This window comes from Oenanthe melanoleuca, chromosome 1 (genome assembly GCF_029582105.1).
Source record: "Oenanthe melanoleuca isolate GR-GAL-2019-014 chromosome 1, OMel1.0, whole genome shotgun sequence".
Classification (NCBI taxonomy): Eukaryota; Metazoa; Chordata; class Aves; order Passeriformes; family Muscicapidae; genus Oenanthe; species Oenanthe melanoleuca.
In genome coordinates, this window is record NC_079333.1 from 81492204 (window position 1) to 81513606 (window position 21403).

Genomic DNA, 21403 nt, shown 5'->3' on the forward strand with positions numbered 1-21403 from the left:
TATTGTCTGGTGTCTTCCACAATTATACTGAGTCTTTAAAGTGTACTTTGAAGTACAGATTCTCTGTGAAATCTATCTTGAGAATATAAGCCTGTGGAGAGAAACTATTCTTAAGTCTTGAAACCATGGTGTTGGCTGACTGCCTTGAAATTTTCTAGCTCACTGTGTTCAAGTTTTCTCAAGATCTTTATACTGAAATCCTCTAGGTTTATAGTTTAATCCTTCTAGGGTTATGTAAGAGATTAAAGCATGATACCATTAGGAGCAATAGCCTAAATGTTATCTGTTGTCTTTAAATTAAAAAAAAAAAAGAAAAATAAAAAAGAATCATCTATCTTCAAGGCTTGAACACAGCCTGTTGGGTGGAAGGATCATAAGTGCCCAGTACTGGTAAAATAAATGATTTTTCCCTCTCTGACCTTCTTCCAGCTCAGTTGTATATTTCTGCGGTTCCTTTTGTGCTGACCTTAGGTTTTGTTGATAGGGATTTGGATTGGAAAATTAATCCAATTGCAGGAGTTTTTTTCCTGTAACTTACCTTATTATGTATCTTGAAGTGTTAATAGTGTGCACATGCATTGTACTTCCTGATCTGTAACACTGTAATATTTTGTTATTTGTAATGCTTCTTCAATACAGATAAGATCTAATAAATGTTTTGTATGAATAATATTTTGCTAATTCTGCTCTTTTACAATGTATCCTTTATTGAAGAAAAGACAAAGCTGTATCTAAAGGAGATAAAGAGCATAAATTTATTTATCCAACTGATGAACCAACAGTATTAAGCAAAACCTACACAATAAATAGTGGATTGATCAGGTACATGGCTTTATTTCCTGGCAGTTTTGTGCAGTTATACAAGAAAAATAGCAGGCCACACTGTAATACAATAGGTCCACAATTATACCTGGAGATCAAATTTTTAAAAAAAAAGGTATTTAGGACTTGTAACTGAACACAGTTGTATGTTTTTGTTTACTGCATGACTTGAAAGATTGACGTGTAATAAAAATGAGTGGTAATTATAGAAACTGCCACATGAGATTTATTTTTGGTTTAGTTCCATGATGCCATGTTGCTGAAGTTGGTATGCTATTTCTTTGCTCTTGATTGATCCTGATCCAAAAAACAAACTTAAAATACTCCAACAAAATCCCCAAAACAAAATACCCACAAAAACAATCAAACAAAGCAAAAAGCAAACAGCTCCTGCTCAAAAAACAGAAAGTGTAATTAAAATGAAATTATAATACTGCTTGTGTTTAATGGACATATGAAAGCAAAAACCAGACTTTTCCTTGTAAGCATGAATCTTTGAGGGATTTTTGCTCTTAAATACATCTCAGAAATACCAGTCTTTGCAGAGTGGTTTATGATTTTAAACCTGATTTACAGATACTCGACTTAATATTTTCATAGCAAATCAGTGGTTTCAGAACATAGGGGAAAATCTTGGGTGTGCAATCAGATAATTCAACTCCCAACAGTTAACTACAGCCATGGCAATGTAGTAGTTGCACTTTTGTAAATTATGTCTGTTTCCATTTGTTTCTGCATTTTTCTGGAGAGAAATGTGATTTCCACTACCCTCTGTCTAGAAGTTGGCCTGAGTGAGATCTTGGACTGAGTCTAATATTAGTGGTATTGACAGCCAATTATGATGCTTAAGAGTACATATAACTAACAACTTTCTGTATGAAATTATTTAAAACATAATAGAACGTGCTGTCTTGTTAGAGCCAAAGCTAGTTGTCAAGGATGGGACTGTACTGCTAATGGCTATTTTAGTTGCCCTGTCATAGGATCTGAACCTGTTAGCTCCATCATCTGACTGTCAGGTAACTGCTGGTAAATTAATTATGTGCTTATGTTATGTTTTGAAAGAAAATTACCCTTCATTGTTAAAAGAAAGATTTTATTTAATTTTAGTAATTAATGTGCTTTCAAGGATATTGGTAAGGATTACAGGGTTTTATATACAGTTTTATATATCTCTTAATTTCACAGAGTAAGTTTGGTTGTTGTGATTTAACTCCAGCTGGAAGCTGAGCCCCACACAGCTGCTTGCTCTGTTTGCCCCGTGGGGTGGGGGAAGGAAATCTGAAGAGTAGAAGTGAGGAAATTCGTGGGGTAAAGACATGTAAATAGGTAAAGCAAAATAAAGAAATCACAGAATGTTCTGAGTTAGAAGGGACCACAAGGATCAACGAGTCAAACTTCTGGCCCTGCACAGGGCAGCCCCAAGGTTCACAGCACGTGCTTGAGAGCATTGTCCAAACACTTCTTAAACGCCTATTTCAGTGCCAAACCACCCTCTGGGTGAAGAACCTTTTCCTAATATTGAACCTAAACCTTCCCAGACACATTCTGTCACAGAAGTCGTATACCCCTGTCCTTATCTCAACCCATGAGTTTTCTCATGGTTGAATTGAGAAAATGTGTGGCAGTTTAAAAGTGGAATGTTTTCCTTTGTCTTTCCAGTTTGAGGAAAATATAAGGAATGGAAGGAAGAGATCTGCCTTTTTCTGTTTTAATATCTTTAGATTTCAGAGCTTGTTAATTAGCAGTGCTTCCTAGAAAGTTTTAGATAGAAAATTTTGTACCTTAAGCATTCATCACTTAACTAAAACTGATTTTAAACTTCTTCCTTCTTCATTTTAATTAAATTTCTCTTTCAACCAGTTGTAAATTGTTGCAGGGTAGTATTTACCTGTATCTTACTGGAAATAGAAAATGGAGCGTGGCATCAGAAGTTAAGAAGCTGAACTAAAAGCATATCAGTATATGAGCAATATACCTTAGCCAGGAAAACACAGAAAGATGTGTAAGCTTTTTTTCCTATTCGTTAAATTAATGGTGTTTCAATGAAGAATAAGAAATTAATTGGTTTCCTAATTACAATACAAACGTAGTAGGTAAGTTCAAAGGAAAGCTGGCTGACTTTCCAATTAGAATAACATAGTATAAAATAACTTGTTTTTTAGTCTTCACTGAGGAGAAACTGCACTGATTATTCTGTGCTGTAAAATATAATTTCATGTGAACCTCCTCCTGCAATATCCCTTTAGCAAGGCAGTCTGACTCTCTATATCAGAGATTTTAAACCAAAAAAATGTAATGAATGCTCTTTGTTGGCTTTCAAAATTGCAAGTAAATCCTCAAGTTAGAAACAGATTAGCTTTGTTTTACAGTGGTAAATAATACACTTTCTGCTTTTTTTAGTTTGATGCAAATTGGAGAATGAGTAAACCAAACAACTGCATTTAAAATCTGGAACACTACTTAGATTTACAGTCCAGAATTGATCCTTGATCTGAATCAAACATTAATGTTTGTAGACTCAGTGATTTAATAGGAGTAATTATAAAATTTCCAAAAAGTGTCTCCAAATAGCAAAATCAAAATTCCTCTAAAAGAATCTATATTTTAAGTAACAATAATTTTAAAGAAACTATTTTTAAAAATACTTTTAGCTTAGAAAAAAACTAAGAAAGAAAGTGTAATTTTAAGCTGATATAGAAATCAGTGTCCAGCAAAAGGAACTTGATTTTTAGTTCTGAAATGAGATACAAGTTTGCATTCCCCTTGCAAACAAGTGACATTCTTGTACTAGAGCTGAGCTGGTCAAGGTACACCATAGTTTATCAGACACAATAGGCTTTATCTTCTCACTCTCAGGAGATAGCTATTCAGCTTGACCGTGAAATGACTAAGAGAATGATTAAAATCCTCAGTTTGATCTCCTAATTCTGTGGGAAGACAAAAGTTTTCCAAGTCTGGTGTGTTTTAACGTTAGCTGTTCAGGAGGACACTGCACATGCAGGCTTCTAAAACAGTTGGTATTTCATAAGCAAGAGTAAGCTAATTGGAAATCCCTAGACAACCTAACCTCCTTGTTTTCAGGTAATTAACTGAAATGTACAGCAGACTGGAAGGAAGGGTATGAATAATAGAGGCTAGAAGATCATTAGCAGAGGAGGAGATGATGTTTCCTAGTCAAATGGAGATTATAGCCTTCTTTGTTTTCTAGGTGTTAAATTACATCAATGAGATAATTGGTGGACTGTTTCTTGTTTTATATGCTTTTCTTTGTAGTTTGTTTCTTACATCTGTCTATGCTAAGTTTTTCCTTTGCTCCATACTTTTTCCTTCTCTCAGATTTTAGGTTAAGTTGCTGCTTGTTTTGTAGTTATTGGGCGTTACTACCATAGTTCTTGTGCAGGGACAAACTTAATTTCTTTAATTGGAAAAAGCTAATTTACATTTTCTGCTTCAGTTCAGAACTTCTTTTTTCTTTCAAGCTCTGATATGCTAAATTGTTGCATTTGCCAGCTTGTTAGGTTGGGGATTTTCCCTCGCTGGGGGATATAATGCTGTTGGTCTCTTAAATTTAATTTTTTTTTCTTTTACAGACTGAGACAACTTTAGGCCTCAGTTCATATCAACAGAAAAGGTAAGCATCTTTCTGAAAGTTTAATACAGACTTTAGTTGTAAGATTTGTGATACTTTTCACAAGAATAATAAAGGTTCAGTGTAAAAAAGATCAAATAGAAACCATGTGAATTTTTAAAAATTATTTTCTCATACAGAGGAAATGAAACTAAAATGTGAGATAGTTTTTCATATTGTACAGCTCAGTCATGGAATTGGGTTGGAAGGAGCCTTGAAGATAAGCTAGTTCCATCCTTCTTCCATGAGCTAGGTTCCTGCCTCTCACCACCCTTATCAATAAAGAATTGCTTCCTAATATCTCATCTAAACCTTCCCTCTTCCAGTTTCAAGCCCTTTCTTCCTTGTCCTAGCACTAAATGACCTTATGAAAAGTCCCTCTCCACCTCTCTTGTAGCCCGTTTTGGGTGCTGGAAGGTGCTCTAAGGTCACCTCAGAGGCTTCTCTTCTTCAGGCTGAGCAGTCCCAACTCTCCCAGCCTGTCTTTGTAGGAGAGGTGCTTTGTCACGAGGAAGACACTGCACATGTGGAATAACAAACTGAAGAATTCTTTAATTCTGTTTGTAATGTATATCACAGAGTAATTCTGTGTCATTAAACTGAGACTCTGTAGATTTTTGTAAAATCATTTTTCTGTAGTTTCATTTATTGAGGAGAAAGTTTGCCTGCTTCAAAAGTTCTTGATGTATTCTTTGAAGAAAGACTTGGAGTTATTTTTCAATAGATTCTTCCCCATATTCCTTTGTCCCATCATAGAATCCTTAGGGTTGGAAAAGACCTCAAGGTTCATTAATCCTACCTTTAGCCATGTGCCAACATGCCTACTAAGCCATATCACAGAGTTGTGCATCTTCTCATTTTGTGATGGTGATGTCACCTCTTCCCTAGGGAGGCTGTTCCAGTACTTAACCAGTACTGAATGTTCTGAATATCCAACCTGAATCTCCCCTGGTGCAGTTTGAGGCCATTTCCTCCTTGTCTGTCTCTAGTTGCCTGAGAGGAGTCTGACCCCTACATGACTACAACATCCTTTCAGGTGTACAGAGCAGTGAGGTCACCTCTGAACTTCCTTTTCTCCAGACTAGACAGCCCATGACCCTGTATTGTCCTCTGCTGACCTGAAGACATAATCTGTTACTGAAGAGTTTGCCATGTATGACATCTGAGAAGGAAAATAAGTGGCCTTTTTTTTTTCCCTGGTCCTTAATTTTTCTCTGAAGAATCATCAGATATTTATATGTTTATTTAATGAGTATATTGAGCAGTAATAATGAAGCTTGTTTCTTGCACAGTAGCATTCAGCAGACTGTCAGTGCATTTTCAGTAAATGCAGTTATGGTTTTTCCACGACCTGTTTTCTGTTCCTTTTCAGGAAATCTAGTAAAAGAATTTTCCATTTTGGATGAGTTCCTATTTTACTGTGTGTATAGTTACTTAATTGTGGGCTTAAGATCCTTCTTTTTGCATGTTTTGAAAAACCTCTGAAATTTCCAGCTATGGACTGTCACAGCCCTTAGACCTGAGATCACCTCAGGAGGACATGCAGGTGGTCTGGAACCCAGTTCTTTCCGATGACCACCGATGAGAGACTGCAGGAGGCTGTTCTTAGAGGTTTTCATGGTTGTTTATTATTTCTTATATCAGGAATGCTTTGTCCAGCTAACAGTGGTCTGCTTGCCAGACGTCCAGGGCAGAATCTGCCTGGTAGAGGCAGGACTTATCTTTTATAGTCTAAATTACACACTAGATATTTATAATAACTTTCCAGTACAATACAATCTTGTTAAACTGTCCAGCTTTGTCCCCATCCAATCTGAAAGTGCCAGCATGTCACCCAGCATAGATGACACAGAGAGGAAGGAGGAAGAGGTATACCCCACCCCAAATCCTCCATCTTGGCCACAAGCCCCTTAATATAAACATTCTAGAAATCTACTTATTCTACATTCTAACAGCCTAATTTACACTCTATTTATTTTTGCAGCTTGCATTTCTTCTCTTAATGTTGGTAAATTGTTCCAAGGAGCTAAATCCAGCCCCTGAGACACCTGGGTCTCATTCAGGGGTCTTTGAGACCCTCACCAGGGGGGTTTTGAGACCCCCAGGGAAGCCAGGGGAACACCCTGGACTCCCACAATGGACAGGAATGAAAACAGCTGTAGTTATGTGCTGCAGTATGTCAGTCAGATTGCAATTATGAGAACATGAATTTGCAGGAATGACAGTTGAACAAAAGATAATGATTAGCATATTTCTGTGTCTTGAATATAGCCAGACCTTATGGTTCTTTAAATGGAATAGTATCTTGTTTAAATAATGAAATCTCACTGGCAGAAATAAAGTGCCTATATTGGCATCATCAGATTGGGTGCAATATTTTTTCCCATAAAACAACTGCATTTGGTGGTTCTTGAGATTGAGGCCATGGACTAGATTGCTTACAGGATATTTTTATTTTAATTTCTCAGCTAAGAAGATTGCTTTCTGTATTGGAAACTTCAGTGTTCTACAGTATGTTCTGTTAAAACACTGGTTTAGATAACTGGAAACAAATAGTCTGTTCCACTTAACACCGCTTGCCTCTTTGAAGTTCAGGTCTGCATCACAAGCTCTCTGATACCATGTTACATAGTAAATACCAAATTTGCTTTCTATTTTTCTCTCTTACTGCTGTTATGGTTTTGCACGAATCTTTCCTGTAAGTCTTTTTCTAGGTGATTTTTTCAATGGCATTACTAGAAACAATACTTAACTTCTCTGGATGACTTGTCTTTCTTGTCCTTATTAGAGATTATTTCTTCTTCTTGGTACAGCTTGCCAATATTTTTTCCCTATTTAGTGTTTATTCAGTTCTCTGATCTACTTTTTAGCACTAATTGGAAGGAGGGAAAGGAACTAGCAATTTAATTTGTTTTGTTCATGCCCATGGTCAGGTTACAGCGCATCTATTCAAGCTTCTCCCTGTTCATTCCCCAGACACTCCCCCTTGGGAATTGTTAGCTTTGAACTTTGTCTGGTATGAGTGTGTTTTCCTGATACAAGGTTAATATTGACATATGTGAGCTAGCTACTATCTGGGTAGTTTATGGAAAAAAAAAATTGTTTCTAGTCTTTTTATTCATCTGCATTTTTAGCAGCAGCTTCTGCCAGATACTGAAGTGGTCAATTGTCTTGTGGGAGTTCGCTTTCTCACTGAACCTGTGATTAATACCCATATTTCTAAAAAAAATTCTAGCTTTAAAAATTAAAATATCTTTTCTGATACATGCAGCTTAGCCTTATTTTTAAGTATTAACAAGTTGTGGATGCACTCAGGTTACTTACAAAACTCTTTTAGCTCAAAAAGTCTGCAGTAGCTCTTTCAAGGATTCTGGCATAAAAGATGCCCACTGTGAAGTATTTGCCAATTTGTCATTTTGAAGGTTCGCATAATTATTTTTAGATATGCTTCTATTTGATTTTGAAATAGGTAATAGAAATAAAGTAGCACCTTTCTAGGAGTTCTTGTTGGTAAATAAATTCAGTTTTACAGCTTAATTCTGCTGCCTATATTTCTTTACAATTTATAGCACGAGAGAGGAAATAAAACCCTTCAAACAACTGCTGAAGTAATGTAGGAAAAAATACATGTGGAGTATGCTTAGATTTGAATTTTCTGCAGTAGCAATTAAAGAGGTTTCAGATAAGATTCCACAGAGAACATAACTCCTACAGAAATTCCAGAACAGCTAGAAAGGTAAAGTGAGGATACAGAGACACAGTTGCTGCCCAACTTTGCAGAAATCTTTAAATACTGTATGTGACAAGCCTTTTCTTCGTCTCCAAATGCAAAGATGTGCATTGATTATTTAAAACTGAGTGCCTAGTACTCTGATAAAAAGCAAAGCATTATGGAAGTGCTGAAGAATTTCCTTAAGACAGAAGTATATTGTGGCTTGGCACAGATGGACACCCATATCAGCTACAGAGTTTGCAGGCACTGCAGTTTTGACCATGTGACAAATGTTATTGAGACATGAAGTTGCACTTCAGTGAAATGCATCTGGTTTGCAGCAGTAGCTTAGTTAGTACTTGAGGTAAATGCCCACTCAGATACAGCTTGGAATGAACAGGGAGGTTAATGATCCTGCTGAGGACTATGTGTAGTTCACTCTCAAGTCTTATTTTTAAGATCAAAATTCTTGCAGAAGGAAAAAGATGTTGAGACCATTTAGATTATGGGTTCAGATGACTCTTGGCAATTCTTAGTCTGCTGGTGCTTTTTGGCAGGTATCAGCAGTCCTCTCTCCTAGATGGATCTTTTTTATGTTGCTCTTCTTGTCTTTAAAAGTTAGAAAACTTGGAGGGGTTGGGAAGGAAACATGTTTAAATTGTGATATAGGACCGGGAGCCGTATTTCTACATGCATACAATAGTAATTAACTTCATGTCATTATGCTGTAAAGTTGCCCTACCTGTGGGTGTATCCAGCCTTCAGTGAGCAACATTGTAAATATTTTTGAGTATTTTTCTATAAAGGGCATTGATATGTCATTCTACCAAGCATTACCAATACAAAAGGGGTACTGTCTAACTATTCAAGGTTTTACTTTTGGAAGAAATGGACAGAATTATTTTTTAAGATCACTTTGAGTGGTTTCTGTTTAGCGTTACCTCGGCAATGGAGGTACAGGAGCTTTTTTGACCTTTTTCATTTAGTAAAGCACTCTAAATGGTTTTTAAAAATAGACTGTAAACTCTGAAGACATACTAGTCACCTGTTCTGTCCTTATAAAACATAACTGCTAGTATAGTTTTTCAGTTGTATTCTCCTGCATTCAGTGTGTCTGTAAACTTTGTTTTTTGAGCATTTGTTCTGTGGTTTGAGTTTTGACTTTAGCCTGAGAAGGTATACCCAAGCACTCTCTTACTTGACAACTGTAATATGTCACAACTGCACTTAATAGTACCAAGAATTTTAATTTTTTTGTAGATCTGAACACAGTTTTTCCTAATGTGTCTTCTTGTATTTTCACTTCTGTTGTACTGTGATCTGCACACACGACATATGCGTACACACACACACATATTGAAGTATATACTAAGGCTGACTGGATGTACTAAACCCACTCCTGTCCTAGTAGTATTACTTTTATGTGGACAAAGCTCTTTTTGGTGACTAGGATCTGTAGCATTGAAGATGCTTTGACATTCAGATATAGAGCATTGATTAGCGTGCTGTGCATTATACTTGAAGTGTGAAGATTCAGTCGCAGAGTTTGAGTGAGTCATTGAGACATTGTAATTTTATTTTAAAAAGCTTTTGATTTGATTTTGATTAAAGGATACAATTAAGATTTCCTAGCCTATTCTTAAACTTTTACTCCTGTATATAGCTTCCTTGTTGAAGTGGTTCTGGAGTGTGGAAAGACATCTGAATTTGATCAATGATTAGTTTTCCTGGAGTTGCGCTGGATGCAATTGGATTGATCTTTGCTCAAGGCCTCAGCTTTCATAAGACAAACCTCATGTGCATGTCCCATTTCCTGGCTGCTCCTCCTTGTTGAGGCAGAACTGTGTAGTTCTGGTAGAACTGGGTTTGTGGAGTAGCTTTCCTTACCCAGGATAAGTGGCTGCAGCTCTGTCTTTGGACATCTAGGATTGAAACAAAGTTAGAAAACAACAATCTAAAGCAACAATGCTGTTTTAATATCAGGAAAAAGAAGCATTTGAAGAAAAAAAAAAGCTGTTGGTCTTGCCATTCAGGAGCCATTGATCTTCTTCTATTCCTTAGTCTTCCCCCCCCTTTTTTTTTAATGTTGTTGTCTCCCTGTTTTGTTTTTTGTATGAACAGGATTTTTACTCAGCTTAATTAAAGTTTTACAGTTACAGAGATACTTAATATGGTCACAATCACATCATTCTGAATAATAAAAAATGTTTCGCTCAATGAAACTGCTTTGTATTTTTTACTTTAAATTTTTGTTGTGGGTTAACTATTGTGCTCTATATAACTGTACTGATAAAACAAGCAGTAGTAGAGAATGCTTCCAGGTACTTCGTTGACTTCACTGCTGGATTGTTTTGAGTGCTATTTAAGTTGTGGTCTTCATCTACCAGAATTCTTCTAAAGAGTTTACAGGGGGCGGTTAGTATAGACAAAACTAAGGAATGTTTCCAGAACAGAGTCATTGTGTTCTGGATAGTGCTGGTTTTGAGCAGTATTAGGTATTTTCTTATTGCATGTTTTCTCACATGTGGCCTCAGTATCTTCAAATGCATCCAAGATTGTTTATGTACTAGCATAGAAGTAGCTGGAGAAACTCAGGATGAGTATGTAAATTACTGTTACACACCGGACAATATCCAAACCATCTTTCATAGCAATGTTTGGACATAGCTATGAAAGATGATGTAAACCTATTTAGTGTGTTGTTTCACTCAGCCGTCATTATATAAAGGAGAGGTTTGCACTTCAATTATGTCAATTTTCAAGATATGTGCTCTTGCATAATCTGTCTTGGAGACACCACACAATAATGTTGTAAAATTACGGTTTTCTGACTGGACAAGTTTGTTTTGTTTGTTTCTTCTGTTGAATTAGTTGCTTTATTAGTATTAATGAACATTTTGCTAAGAAAGGGCTATTTGAGATGGGAAGGGAGCAAAAATGTGTCATTTAATATATCTTCTACAGCATTTCAATTTTTCTTGCAGTGTATCCCTGTATCGGGGAAATTGCCGACCTCTCCGGTTTGAGCCACCAATGCTGGACTTCCATGAACAGTAAGTTGAAGTCTTTTGATCTGTTTATTTATGCAAGTTAAAACAAAAAGCCAAACAAAAAACCCCAAAACAAAGCAAAAAAAACCCATCCATTGCAAAAACCAAACAACAAGCAAAAACCCAGAAAATAAATAGGAACAATATTTAAAGCTGGTAAGAGAAGGTTGTACACATAGATTGCATTAATAGATTGTAAGTGTAATTGACCTACAGAGGGCTGCTGTACTCAGTCTTAAACATCATGTAGGGACCTGTCAGATGCTGTGGTTTTGATGATGTAGGTACTTGTACTTTTTAGGTACTTGTTCAGCTGCTCTGCAGAGTGGACAGTTTTAAGTCTAGAATGTAATGTTCTGAGGTGAGATTTACCTTTCTGCTTGAATATAACCCATGACATAGGGATGTACCCTAGCATACCAGTTTTTCTATTGCTTTGGTGGCAAAAAAACTGGCTATGAATCTGCAATTTTTAGAACAGTAATGTTGAATTGTGAAAATACAGCCTCAAGGAGAAAAAAGAACCTACAGGAACATAACTCCGTGTTCTCTACCTTGCAACTGGTTGCTGTTTCCATTTTTAAAAAGGAAGAAAGAAGGAAATTAAACATTTTATCACTGTACCTGTTAGTTCCTCTGCGAACTACTTCAGTCTTGTCTTTCCATGAACTGCTTGCTGTATATATGTAACTCCAATCCCTCTTCTTCCTAACAGTCAAAGTGGTTCTGGAGTAGGTGTTCATGGAGCCTCTGTGCATGATTCATACTTAGGCCAATGTACTGCAGTGAAGGCATTTCAAGCATTCTGTCACCAGTTCAGCCATAGATTATTAATGAAAATATAGTACCTTTTCCTATTGTTGTTATTTAACACTAAATAACAAAGCTGTATGAAAATGCTCCTTCTACAGAACTTATTTGTACTCAGTCTAACAAAATTTGCTTTACATCTGATTAAAGAAAGAATAAGTTGCTCTGGCCCCTCTTTTTTCCTTTAAAATTTCCTTTAGCTTTTGATATTGGGTGATTTTGTTGTTTTTCTTCCTAATGTCAGTAACTGGTTCTAGGTAACAGAATATTGATTTTCTAAACTGAATAGCAAAATATCTAGTGGTAAGCCCTACTCTGCTGCATCTCTGCTACAAGAAATTTAGGTTAAAGTTAATAAATTTTTTTGCTGAGTGCAGTACAAATTCAAACTTGTTGAGCAGTGTGCTTTTTGTTAGAGATATTGTAAACTTAACTATTGATTTAAGCTTTTTTCTTTCAAAAAAGAAAAGTTGGGTTTTTTTACAGAAAACTGTAAAAGTTTTTTTCAGTTCATAGTAATTCCAGACTTTGATATTGGGAATATATTTTATGCACCTTTTTCTACTATGAATAAATTCAGTGTTCTCTGAGGTGTCTTTTAAAGGTTATCTAGAGTTTACATGCTTTTGCTCTGAAGAAAGCTATGCATGCTTTTCTGTTTTGGGGATTTCCAAAGATGACTTTTCCCCCTTGCTACGAGTAGATCCAAGACAGTACCATAAATATTTTGTCATTCTTCATTATATGCCGGCTCTTTACGTAAGCTCTTCATGTCAAAGCTAAAAGCACTGAAGAAATAGTGTAGATCTAATACAGTGTTAAAAGTAGCACAAATCTCTTACTTGGGAATGGCTCTGTACAATACATGCAAACTGCACTGGGGGATTGCTGCCTTCAGTCAATTAAAATAAGGAACCTGTGTGTTAAATCTTGATTCATTGTGTTCCTTCTTTGGATTGGGTGGTTTTTTTGGTAGCTGTATATCATTCATTTATCTGCTGTCATTTAGGTTATAGTCTCAGGCAGAAATCCTCTTCTGATTTATTAAAACTTAGGTTGCCAGAAGCAGTTTTAGGAAAGGTTTAGATATGGAGGCCAAAGTTTAGTTTAAAATCTGTGAACCGACTCTGAGAAATGCTAACTCAGCCTTATGGTGGGAACAAGCTGCAGGTGCCAAGCGCCTTGGAAGTCAAATAATGCAGATTTAAGCTTTTGAGTTTTTTGCCTTTTAAAACAGATAGGGTTTTCACATTCAAATTCTGGCTTTTCTGTCTTTGTTATTAATGGATTTTAGAAAAGGCATAAAATGCGTATTTAGTTTCTGAATAAGTACTATACCCAAAGGGTGTTTTGTTCATAGATAGCATGTAGCATTTAGTAGAGCAAACTTGTTCCAAGTTCATGTTTATACTGAGCAATCAACATGTATCATACCTAGGCTAAAGAAAGATCTAATATTTATTTTCAGTTTTAAGTCAAGCCATTCTTACTGTGACATTTTTGGTCTGCTAAGAGTGTGGGTTTAATTAGATAATTCAAAATCATGCCAACTTAAGCCGGAATAATAGTTAATAAAAGTTACTTTATATAAGGATCTCAGAAGATCAAAACCAGTATTTAGTTGATAAATATGTGCTGTAGACACACTTCCTGTATTCCACCTGGAGATGAAATTGCAATTGTCTTTTGCTTCTGTTTTATAACAATTGGAGGTTTTAATGCTGTTTTAATATAAAGCAAACACTACCATATTCTACCACTTTGAAGGCAGTCCAGGTAATCTCAATTTATCAAAAGAAATTCATGCTGTATGTTAGGATATGCAAAAGGATATGCAAATCTTCAGCTCATTTGAAGAGATCCCAGATGTTCTCTGTATACATTAAGCCTCTGGGAATGGGATAGAACTGAGGCAGTTTCTCCCATATCACTGTGCCAGGGGACTACTTGGACTAAGTGTGGAATACTCATTTGGCTATTTAATGTGTAAGCCTCTTTCTTGTGTTGCTGAAGCAACACCAATATTTTTCTGGAACAAACTCTACATCTTGAGTATTGGAGATTCAAGGCTTTAAAGAAAAAAACTTTTCACCTAAAGCCAGCTCTACAGCTAGTTGGCTTTTTTTTACCAGCATTCTGTTCCTTGTATTCTTTGCTTTAAACTGTTGCTCTTCCCTATTTTTAAATGGAATAACTGAGGTGTTTTAACCTGCAAACAATAATCATTGTTATTTTCCATAGCTTTGGGAGTTGGTTGCTCAGAGGCTATTTTGGCAGAACAGTCATTGTCTATAAAACTTTGTGTATTTAAGACAGGTTTCATATTAGAGGTGGCCACCTGGGTTGAAGGCTGAAGAATGCTTTTACAGGTGATTTCTATTCAGTTCTTGAGCCTACTTTGTGGGAGAATATAGATCTTCACAGATCTCAATACATTGCCTTCATCCTTGTTAATTCATCTCTGACTGTTTCAAAAGTGAAGTTCAAGTTCTTCAACTAAATTTTTTTATAGAGGTACCTTTTCATGATGGAACACTTGTGTATTGGAGTATTTTAGGATACTACCACAATATAAGCTAGAACTGCTTATAAAAAATTAATTTAATATGGAGTTATATAAGGTGAAGCTGACATCCTACCTGTTTCATAGAAACGATTGATTAATGTATGAAATGATACTTTTGGTTACAGTAATATTTTAATCCTTGGTCAACATATTCTTCTGGCATGAATGGAGATTCTTGCTTTACTCAATTTGAACAAGGTCTCATTCTCAGACAAAATTTTCTCATTGGTAGGGCAGTATTCTGAAGTTCTTTATTTCAGTTTTATATTGATAATCTCATTTTGCATTTCCTTTCAAGTGTTTTGATTAGGGGATTTTTGTATTGTTTTCATGTTTCTTGTTTGTAAGCTCTAGTATTTGGCAGGATATTCTGTGGAAACTTAAGCTGGGTTTGAAAGCAATTGCTTCACAGTGTTCAAATATTGAGACCTTCTTGCAGGCATGGAAACCTTATGTTGTTACTCTCTGTAAGCAACCTAAGGGACATGTTTTAAGGACAGGATAGTGTCAGAATGGGTAAGAATCTGGAGAATACAGCCTATCTTAAACCTGCCTTAATGTACCTCCCTTTGATTCTAGACTGCACTGTCTACAGTTATACTTCTAATTACATGAACTAAGAACAAGAAGTCAAATGAAAAGGAAGCATTTAGAAAGTCAAGATGTATCATGAATGTGCTGTCCTGCAGTGTAAACTGGTTTACACCCTTGTAAGGCTTGACTGGTATAAAACTTAGGGGAGGACTAGCATGGTAAGAGAATAGAGAAATGATATTGTTAACAGTTTAGCTATTGGAAGTTGTCCTGATCCATAGATGAAATGTTTTAATCTACTAGATATACAGTAGATCTAAATATCCTTAAAGCCATGGGAGTTACTTCAAGCAACATAAGATTGATAGAAGTTTAGCAAAATGGTCTGTTTTCTTCAAAAACTCTAATCCCTTATACAAAAAATAGTAACGAATTTTTGCAACTAAAGTATTTATTCAGATTGCTATTTTTCCTACATTTTAAGTACATTTTTTTAAAAGTAAGTTGCCCATAATGTACATACAAATGTTTACACAGTACTTTTGATACACTTCTAATCTGTGAGAGTTTGAGATTGTTGGAATTTTAAAGAAAGGTTGCTAAAGAAAATTTTATTTCCCTTGGTGTTTGTTGAATGCAAGAAATTGTTGACAGTAAATTGACATTTCATCTAGATCTGCCTCAGGTTTTGTTCACATATCATGCTAGACTGCACAATGCTGCTGGAAGTTCATTACACTCCTAGATTCATTCCAACCACACTTAGTGACATGGTTGGATAAACTCTACTACTTGTATATGTGGTTTTAATAACTGTTTGGAAAAGGCGTGATTTTGTTGTATAGAATCTAACTTAGATTCCTAGCTTAAAATGGGGCACTTACTCTGTTTAGTATGTTACATTGACACCAACTTTTTGTCAAGTCTAATGTCAGAGAACTTTCTCTGTTAAAAGTCATTGGAATCTGGAAGCTAAAAAACAGCCAATTTATAGGTTAGTACATATACAAAACCAAAACCCTTCTGTTTTCTTTTGCTTTTCTGAGTTGGAGACATGTTTGAGAATGCAAACGTGTGTGCTTCAGCTACTCTTAACTTAAGGTAAAGAAGCCACTTGCCTGTGTCACTCAACCGATTTTGTGTGAAGCAGGAAGAATGCTCTACTTGCTAATTCTCTAGTTTTGTACATGATGCAGGCTTCCTTTGTGTAAGCAAACTAGCATTTTCTTCAGAATGGGGCACAAAAGGCATTCTCAGTCTCTAGAGGAAACCTTGTGAGACCAGCTCGTTTTGTCTCTTTTAATTAAAAGTAGTTGGATACATTCCAAGTCAACACCCAAGTTCTTGTTGGAACTTGCTCAGTCTGATCTTCTGGCTGGAGAACCGTCTTCATTGGTTCAGGAAGTTCCTGAGCCTAGGAGAGTATCCAGGGCACCTGACTTCGTATGCTTTTCACATTACACTTCTGCCTTCTAGGCATCTGTTATTCACCCCTGTCTGATAGGATGCTGTCTGACAGGATACTCATTTAACCCTTGTGACTCTTCTGATATGTTGCATGACAACTGATTTTACAACTGTTTCTGCAGTTGCCAAAGATGCTAAATGAAAAAATACATGGGGGAAAACATGTCAAATTCTCAAATGCATGAGGAATTTGTCAGAATTGAATATTGAATGTATTTCCTATATTCCCAGCATTTCAAAGTGTATCTAGTAAGCTTTTGATTGACTTCATTTCTCTTTCAGTCTCATTAAAAAGAGTTGGAAGAGGAAGAATGTATCTGCTGAATTCACATCTTTTGCTTTTCAGTAATAAATTTGTATCAGCTTTCATAAATCAAGTGAGCATTTTACAGAGGTGCTTAAACTATATGCAGTAAGAAAAAAAAATTAATTGCTCTTTTAAAAGGGCATTTTCTCATTTTGCTTCACAATGAGTAGCTACATATTTTTCCAAGTCTGTTTTGGGCCAATAACTCAAGGACTCATCTCCCCAAAATTTGCTAGAGCTGATTTCCATTGTTAAAATAATCTATGTTTTGATCACTGGAACAGCAATGAATTCCATTACAAGGACATCTTGCAATACACTGCAGATACTAACTCAGACTTTGGAAAGAGTTGAGTTGCAGCAATAAAGAACATTACCCATTTGACCAGGCACCTCACCCTTGTTAATTAGCATCTTCTCATCTAGGTTATGGTTATCAGTTTTTTTTATCAGTGTAGGTTGACCTAGCATTATGCAGGGGCAAGGGATTAGGAGCAAAATCTTACATACTTTGATAGTTCACAATTTGATAGTTTGCCTGAAGATCTGTGTCTATAACAGCTTCTCACAATGAAAAGTGCTAGCTATGACTGCCTCTGGGAAATTCTGCTCTAAAATTTGGCATCACCTACAGCTGTACTTGTGCAGATCATTGTGGTTTGATAATCTGCAGCTTGGAGAGAATCCCTTATGAGATTATTGCTTGGGATGCTGATTCATTAGAGGTGTCTGGTGCATATTGCCCTACCTGAGTTTTACCATGTCTGATGGCAGAAAAAACAGGTGAGGTTTATGATGTCCTATTTCTGTATATTTGGGTAGCATCACACTGTAAGGAAATGTAAGGAAAGCTGTATCTCAGCCAAATGCGATACCAGACTCACTGTTCCAAAATCAGAATGATCAGCAAAAGAGTAAAGTAAAACAAAGTCCTTACATCAGAGTTCCTTTTTAGTGCCCTCTGCCTTTATTACCTCTAATTGTACTGCGGTAGTCGAGTCTGGAATATGAAATTAGTGAGCTGTGGTGTTGGTCATGGCTGTTTCCCTACCAGTTTGTTTTTATGGACTTGAGCCTCTCAAACAGGTGTATAGTCCCTTATTTTCAGAACCTGAAAAGCATGAAGGTCTTAAAGATTGTTAATTGAAATATTTCCTGGCTAATGAGTTTTATTTGCAAACTACCTTTCTGACATGAGCAGACTGGTGCTTCACTATTGCCATTCAAGATAATTTTCTTGACTTTGTGATGTTTCACACAATGCATCCTAAGTGTCACTGAAGTCAACTCTGATTTTTAGTTTTCAGTACATAGCTGTTTCTCTTCAGAGACCACAGGTGATACACTAGTCATGTCATTTGCTCACATGTAATACAGTGATTAAAATCTACTCATCTTGTTGATGTTATGGTTGGAAGGAACTGTTCAGTTTGATTCTGGTTTGTGTTTTTAAGTCCTCGTATGATGAGTGATTGGAGTGCTTTGTTACAGAGTAGGAGGATGATTTCCCCTTCTTGACAAGCTGCTGGACATGCTGGGGGGAAGAGAAGTACCCAAAACCTGCAGTGTGGCAAGCAAAGGAGTTGCACTAAGGTGTTGGGAGCTTGAGAAGAGTGAAAAATTGTAGTGAGAGCTAGGGAACAGCTGATCCTCAGGCTTCTAGAGCTTTTTTCAATGTTAAGAAAAGATTGGTTCTTTAAACAATTTTGGTGTTGGTAGAATCAGAGTACTGCTTTAAGGCTTGTCTACTTTGTCTAAACAAGGAATTTTCTGCAGAAATGTTGACTGGTATAGAAGCTTCTGCTTTTCAAAATTACCAAGCAGATAAAATACTCAAGGCCATCTGTAGTGATATCAGTGAAAGAGTTTTTGAAGCAGTGGGTTCATAATTCAGGGGGTGCTGGGTGACTCCCTATCAGCAGACACTTTTCTTGGTTGTGGATTTGCATGTTTGTTTTTATAGTGGTATTTTTGGTGGGGGTAAAGATGAGGAAATTTGGAGGGATGGCTTTCGCTTGCATTCCTCTGGGCTGGTAAGCTTTTTCCTAGCAAAAGAAAAACAGGTACATAGGTTTACTGTTTAATTCCATTGATCAACAGTGTTGCAGTTACAGTAGTTAGCACAAAATGTCACAGCTGATAAACCATTTCCTTTTCTGACATCCCCATGTATGCTGGCAAGAGATGAAAATATTTTCTGTTAGGACTTAACCCAGGTGTTTGGTTTTGTACAGGTTTTGAAAGGTGGGAGAAATTGTGGTCTTTGTCACTGGTGAAGTTAGAGGAGTCAAAATGAGATTTTTTGATAGTGAAAAAAGGATCAAGAACGAGTGTTTACTGACAGAGACTTGAAATTAGGTCAACTCAGCAAGCAAGGAGTTTTACAGTGGCAGATTGCAGATATATTTTTGTTAGTGATGATGTCATTTATTGATGGTTAATCATTTCATCTTTGAATTAATCACATGGCCTTTAGCATCTGCTTCTTTAGCTTGTATTTCATGCATAGGAGGTTCTGTAACTACAATCACTTTGTAAATTGTGGCATAGTTTGTTTATTGTCATTCAATGGAGCCTTTCATTTACAACAAAGTTACATTGCTTCATCTGTTGAGATATATTCCACACCCCCTTAAGCTGAAGAACTGTGACTGCAATAGCACATGTTCATTTGGTCTGTTAAGGTCAATTGAGGATGGCAGAACAGCTGCCTTTTTCTGGTCATCATCACTGCAGGTACTACAGGTCGTAATTCTTATCAGTTGTTTTGGTGTCCTTGCAGTATTTGGAACAAGTGACATGGGAGAGAGTGCAACATGGACTTGCATGTAGCCTGAAAGTTAACTATCTTGAATTCCACAATTCAAAATGCAGTAAACTTTAATCTGTAAACTGATGCTTTATTAGTGCTTTCATGCTGATACTAAAGATGTATGAGTTAAAAGGCATGAAAACAATTCTGAAGAGATAGTATAGTCTGAAAAATAATTGCTGAAACTGGAGCATCTGTTGTCATCTCAGCTGTTGTAAGCAAAAAGGAACTAACCAAGAGCCTGTGTCAGATAAGTTTGTTTGCATGTCTTGTTACTGAAAAATTGTGCAGTTGTTTGACTGTGTGACTTCCATGTTCTAGGGTTCCTAAATTCTAGAATTTATCTCTAGCCTTTATTTTTTTACTTAAGGTATGAATTCAAATACAATATAGAAATAAAATAGTTATTGCTGTACATGTCCGCATACTTAATTCTGTAGCGCATATTATAAAATATGATACCAGGGAAGTTCTGAGTCCTGGATAATACTACTATAATCTATCATGGAAAAAAATTTGCATTTAGACTTTTGTCTAGGGTGTGTTCTGTTTATTTTCAGTTACTGTGTATATCTTGTTTTAAGATAATTATTTAGACGTTTTAGCATAGGAATTGAAAACTTTGCTTCTTTTCATTCTGAAATAAAAAATCTGAAAATAGGATTTCATGAGCATGATGCAACATTAGGTAAACCTTCAGGAAAAATAAGCAAAAAAAAAAAAAAAAAAGGAAAATATGTTAACTAAGTAATTCCTATAAGTCCGAGATACATACATTACCTGAAAAAAACATTAAATGCAAAAATCTGTTGTCAGTGTTCATCACTTTTATGCTCCTGTCTGGTGTAATGGGAAAAAAGGCCAATGCTTTATTGTCTAGATTTCTGACACTTTGCAAATATTTTCTCTCTCTGTTTTGACAGGCCAGTTGGAATGCCAAAAATGGAAAAAGTTTACCTACATAACCCTAGCTCAGAAGAAACAATTACATTAGTATCAATATCTGCTACAACATCACATTTTCATGCATCGTTTTTCCAAAATAGGGTGAGTTTTTTTTTACTTTCTCAAAATCAGCTTTTCTTCCTCCTTGAATGGAAACTTCTCTATAAGTGACTTACTGCAGTGATTACATACCAAGAAGTATTAAGATACTGCAGTTCTTCATCTCAAATCAAAGCAAATTTGAACTGAGCACAGAAACACAAACGATTCCTTTACTACATTGAAAATGTATATTATAACTGATGGTTAACAGCAAATCTCCTTTGTTGCTGAAGTGAGTACATTTCCTCAGAGCATACAGAAACAGACTGTGCAGTAGTCACTCCAGTGCACTTGGAGCTGTAAGTAATTGTGTTACAGGAACTTGAACATTCAAAAACATGGTGTCAGCAGGGTTAGCTCCTAACCACATTGCTGTCAGAGTCTTCTAGTTTCAGTTTTGTCTGAAGGGCCTGTGGCTTAGCAAGAGCCATGTAAACATGAAAAAATTCAGAAAACCTGTCTAATATGCTACCTGTTGCATTTATGGAAGTCTTGTAGCAGTTGCATTTGTCCAGTGACCTTTGAATTGTCAGTCTAAAATATTTTTGTGATAAGCTGAACTCTAAATTCAGAATTCAGTGCAAAAATTCAATTAAATATGATCCTGCAGTTGATAATAGTTCTAAATTATTGCTATTTTTATTG

The 21403-nt window shown here is 36.0% G+C and overlaps 1 protein-coding gene across 1 annotated transcript in view; it reads left to right on the forward strand.

The window, feature by feature from the left end:
• TMEM131 (transmembrane protein 131) overlaps positions 1-21403 on the forward strand; it is a 93168-nt gene that overhangs the window by 26325 nt on the left and 45440 nt on the right. Inside the window, exons 3-5 of the mRNA XM_056489923.1 lie at positions 4416-4456; positions 11150-11218; positions 20635-20758. Of these exons, the coding sequence (XP_056345898.1) occupies positions 4416-4456; positions 11150-11218; positions 20635-20758 (234 nt within the window). The remainder of the gene's footprint in view (positions 1-4415; positions 4457-11149; positions 11219-20634; positions 20759-21403) is intronic.